Consider the following 5,000-nt stretch of genomic DNA (forward strand, 5'->3'; position numbering starts at 1 on the left):
CACTTGGTTCTTTTCCTTTCCTTGAATAGGTAGCCTTTCTCACTCATGTTTTATTTTTGTTTTAAAATTTTGAATTATTTTTAGCTGATTTTTTTATTGGTAATAATTTGTACCATTAATTTATCAAGTAAAATTTTAATTATTGCAGACTGATGATGTGTTGAAGCAACATGAAACGTTTCTCGTATAAATAAAGCATGCTTCTTAGACTGCTGTCTTCCTGGGACTCCTGAATGTTTTATCAACGATTTTCCTGGTGTTTTCTACTTATATATCTAGAGTAATTCACCAGACACCAGTCGTATGTATGGACTTAGTCATGATTCCTAGCTGCATAAACTCTTGTTACACCAAGACCACCGTGTTTACTGTCTTGCTCTCTTGTGGTGCTTCGAGGAGTTCCACTTCTAGGCCTATTTTCTAAACTTGCCGTTCTCTAAACAAATCGGTTCATCTGTGTATGATTCTCTTCGGTATATTAAGTTTTCTTAATATTTCTCTAACAGGAACTTGCACCAAATACAGTGCAATAATTGTCTCTTGTTGAACAGTGGATGTTTCTTTGGCAGATAAATGATACATTGACATTCAATTCCCACGCACATCACGCCATCGAAAACAAAAGAGTGAGGCCGCATGGTTCACACGGTTAACGTTATCATTGTATTATCTTTTCTGTCTCTGATAGCATTTTGTGAGTTTCCATTTTTTCTTTAACAAAGGGAATCGATCAACTACATTCAACTTAATATTGAAATGATAATATACGGACTATATTTATGTGATACTAATAGCTATATGTGTCTCCTATCTACTTAGTAATGCATATCATTTGATATAATATGTCGTTTTTTAACACTTCGTTTCGTTCATGTCAATTGTTTCCATTATGGAAAATAGTTTTACACAGATATATAACATGATGTTATAAATATATCAGTGACTGTTTATAACGTCATTACATAAGATTTCTTCCATCTTTGAAAAGAAAAATAGATTATGAAAGCATGAGTCGTGTGCCATCCGCCAGGCAAGTGAACGAAAAATCATGAAACGGCCAATAGTAATTTGTTTGAGTGTACATTATAATAAAAAGTGTTTTAAAATTTATATACATATCATTTTATATACTTTCATTTATCTTGACTTCTGCATATGTCTGTTTGGGTCAAAACTATTGACTAAATTTTTTACCAGTTCCCTTCGTCCGATGGATTTGAAATTTTGCATAGTTACTCAATCCTGGTGATGAAATACAACTCCACATGATCAGTAGGACAGCAGTGACCTTCCCCATTATATCAGGATTTGTGTCTATTTTTTTTTTCATACCTTCTTTGACTGCATAATGAGTTAATAACTACGGATTTTTTATACCTTCTTTGGCTTGACAGAATATCATGTTCATTTTTTTTCTAGTTACAATCATAACTCGGTTACAAATTTCAGTCTGCTTAAGGTTTTACTCTTCACCGTAAAGTGATTTCATTCTCTTTGTTAAATGTTTCTGTATTTGTTATTGTTGATGGCAAAATATCTAACCACATCCCCATTTGCAATCGTTTTTCTCTTCCTATACCTACTATTTGCATGACCGTTTTCAAGATTTTGGTTGTTGTTCCATTTACTCCTGCTGATGTTTTTACCGCCATTTAATCCTTCATATTTCTTCCCCTTGGAGCAGCTTTGCCTATTCTGCTGTTTACATTTAGTTCCTAATTCCTCCATCATCGATTATCCTCCAATATAATGCTTCTTAAATGCCTATTTTATTTTTCTTCAGTTCATCAGATCCTTCACTGACATCGTTCAAAGCTGTAAATCCTTCTCTCATCTATCAGCATTTATCGGTTCAGTTTCTAAATATCTCTAACCATATAAACTTGATATCTGGAGGATCAGATTTTTCCACAACAAGTTAATCACTTCACACAGAGGAAAAACAGGCGAGAAACGTCTGCAACTGCAAAATGTAACGAAACTTTTTCTCTTTACAAGCTGGGCGAATCGACCATGCCCATCATCATAACAATGCCCGTCGGGCTCTGGAGGAGGTTGACGCCTTGGACGAAGCAGTCCTCACAGCTCTCAACCTGACGGATGTCAAGGACACGCTTGTTGTCCTAACGGCAGACCATTCCCATGTCTTCACTATAGGAGGACACAACACACCCAGAGGTCATCCAGTCACAGGTACAAAAAATACAAGAGACGGACAGACAAACAGACAATTAGACAGAGAGACAGACAGATAAGACAGAAAGACAGACAAAGTGTGATTTACCTCACATAGCGACCTCATGGATTTCGTTGTTTGCTTTTCATACAGGTTCATCAATTAGGGAATATTTCCTACAGCGTTTCAGAACCCAGTCATGTCTTATGTATTTCTTGAGATGGCATATATTATCTCACTCACTAATTTTATTTGCCAGTATTTCTGATTAAAGGGATATTTTCCCTACCTACTGATTGAGATTATTAAGGACGTAAACCACCATCAGTAAGGAATAATGCGAGGGAAGAATGGAAATGCTTCATTGCTTTACAAAATTACGCTTAATAACACTAAACATCAGCCTTCTAATTTAGGACATGTATTTAAGATGTTGATGCAGAGGTGAGCGATGTTGATGGAAAACCCTACACTATCCTCTTATATGGCAATGGACCTGGTTACGCCCATTCTACGCCCGCGGGAAGACAGGACTTGACCGATTTCAATACGCAAGACATAAATTTCGTGCAGCAAGCCGCTGTTCCAAAGAAGTAAGTGACCTGAATTTCTCCCCTTCATTCACTGCTAACATATAATCATCTAATGGAATCAAAATGTTTGCTAAAGGACTTCAAAGATATGAGAAGAAAATTCACTTGAGCAGAAAGAAGTAGTCGCTACTTATAGAAAGCAGTAGATATGGAATATCTATACGTGGTAGGAAATTATACAATTGATGCACACATCTTTATTACTCTCCTTTCATTCTCAGGAATCATTTCCACGAGAATCCTCAAACTTACAGTGACCCTTCCCAATATTCCATCATCTGATTATGCTTTTCTTATATATTTCTTATCAAAATACTACAGTAACTCCAAGCTGTGTTTTCTTCAGATATTATTTCTATATTTTCACCATGCATTCTGAGATGAATTTGGTCTACTTTTATCTCTGAATTGAATTTCGTACCATACATTATTATCATTTCCTTACCAATTTCAATGTCCATGATACTTTTAGATCCATAAATATATATTCATTTCTAATTTTAATTGAACCTGACAATTGACGGAAATAATGCAGTCACTTAAATTTTCATCATTATTTACATCAAGTACTCTGGTACTGAAGGGAAGTTCGACTAAGTAGCTAGCTTGTGAATAACATCAGGCTAATGTAAAAGTAGCTCAGATGCAGGGTTACTATTTAAAGTTTGGATCAGTCAGGAAATGGGCATTAATGTTTGAGCACTGAGTTGTGGTAAGATAATAGTCTGTGAATGTTCTTATGACTAGTCAGTGTTTGCACATGACGTAGTCGGCTATTCATGTATGGGGACTGACTACAAGAAGCAAAATCTACGGAAAACATTGCAAGTGCTTACGATAGGAAAAGGGTAAAAATAAATGTAAAATCAAGCTATGAAGAAACATGAGCTAGGCAAATATTGAATTGAATTTTGATATGAATAGTAGGAGAATGTAAATGAGGAACTTCAATATTAATAGGTGTTTCCGAGTAAAGGTAACTGCTTATGTTAGAATAAAAGATGAGGTATGCACAATATTTAAGAAGTTATCGGATTGTCTATTGACGCCAATGATGTGAATGTTTGGGTGAACTATTGAAACTATTGAGCATAATTGATTGGATTGTAAGTATGGCATAAGGATTGAGATAGAAAGATATGTGAGGATACATAGTGGTTATAAAACGATTAGGGGAAAAGAGAATAAATAGAAGAGTGTGTATTAGATAGTACATTTTTCATTACACATTGAGGTATGGGGATTTGACCAGTTGTTGATAAGCCCTTTGGTAGGATATTAAAAGTTCCTATTTCCGTGAAAGATTTCTATGGAAGTTCATCTGCTATTAACAGATAAAGTATCATGATATATTTTAAATGGCCTTTGCCTTGTTTATACGTATATGCATAATACATGCATACAAACACACACACACACACACACACACACACACATATATATATATATATATATATATATATATATATATATATATTATATATATATATTTGTTGGGGGGATATGTGTGTAAGTGTATGTGTGTGTAAGTGTATGATTGCGTGTTTTAATGAGGAGGCCAAAGTTATAGGAGATTTAAGCAAACTTATTTCATCCTGCCTTATTGTATAAGAAATATAAAAAATGACAACTCAAGTAATGATTGCCGATGTTTAACTTTTCGATATTTCTTATCAACATCAGGTATGAAACGCATAGTGGTGAAGATGTTCCAGTTTATGCTCAAGGGCCTGGATCTTCTCTATTCTCTGGCATCATCGAACAGACATATATTCCTCATGCCATTGCACATGCGTTATGTATCACTGAAGACAACAGCCATTGTGGTAAAGAATCTGACGATGCGTGTCCGTCTCTTCCAGCGTCGCTTCAAGGAAAGGGTAAAGATCAAGAGGTTTCCCTCCCTCCTTTAATAGACATTCATTCTGTTTATGATAAAGTCGCCGTTCACTTACCTGACCAGGACTACAATTCTTTAGAAAAGCATGATCCTAGGACCGCCTACGAGCCATTTCCTATCCAGGATTCTCCTTCGAATTCCCTCAACTCATACCCAGGGCATGCGTTAGCCTCTGCCCATGAGCCTGAATCCGACTATGGCAGAGCTCCTGTTTTTGTCCCTGCTCGACATTCAGCCCCCGATGCTGAACTGCAGGCCACGTCAAAGTCCAGCACTATCTCGAACCAGTACTCTGGGTCTAACTCTTACTCAGATATTAACAACAATGGTG

The 5,000-nt window shown here is 36.0% G+C and overlaps 1 protein-coding gene across 2 annotated transcripts in view; it reads left to right on the plus strand.

Annotated features, from left to right (window-relative positions):
- The window catches only part of LOC135210950 (alkaline phosphatase-like), a 102,945-nt gene that overhangs the window by 97,392 nt on the left and 553 nt on the right, over positions 1-5,000 (plus strand). For both annotated transcript variants that reach the window (XM_064243929.1, XM_064243928.1), the window contains exons 8-10: positions 1,999-2,193; positions 2,607-2,769; positions 4,453-5,000. The exon at positions 4,453-5,000 is cut by the window's right edge and continues 553 nt beyond it. In XM_064243929.1, coding sequence (XP_064099999.1) covers positions 1,999-2,193; positions 2,607-2,769; positions 4,453-5,000 — 906 coding nt within the window. The remainder of the gene's footprint in view (positions 1-1,998; positions 2,194-2,606; positions 2,770-4,452) is intronic.

This window comes from Macrobrachium nipponense, chromosome 4, assembly GCF_015104395.2.
Source record: "Macrobrachium nipponense isolate FS-2020 chromosome 4, ASM1510439v2, whole genome shotgun sequence".
NCBI classification, from domain to species: domain Eukaryota; kingdom Metazoa; phylum Arthropoda; class Malacostraca; order Decapoda; family Palaemonidae; genus Macrobrachium; species Macrobrachium nipponense.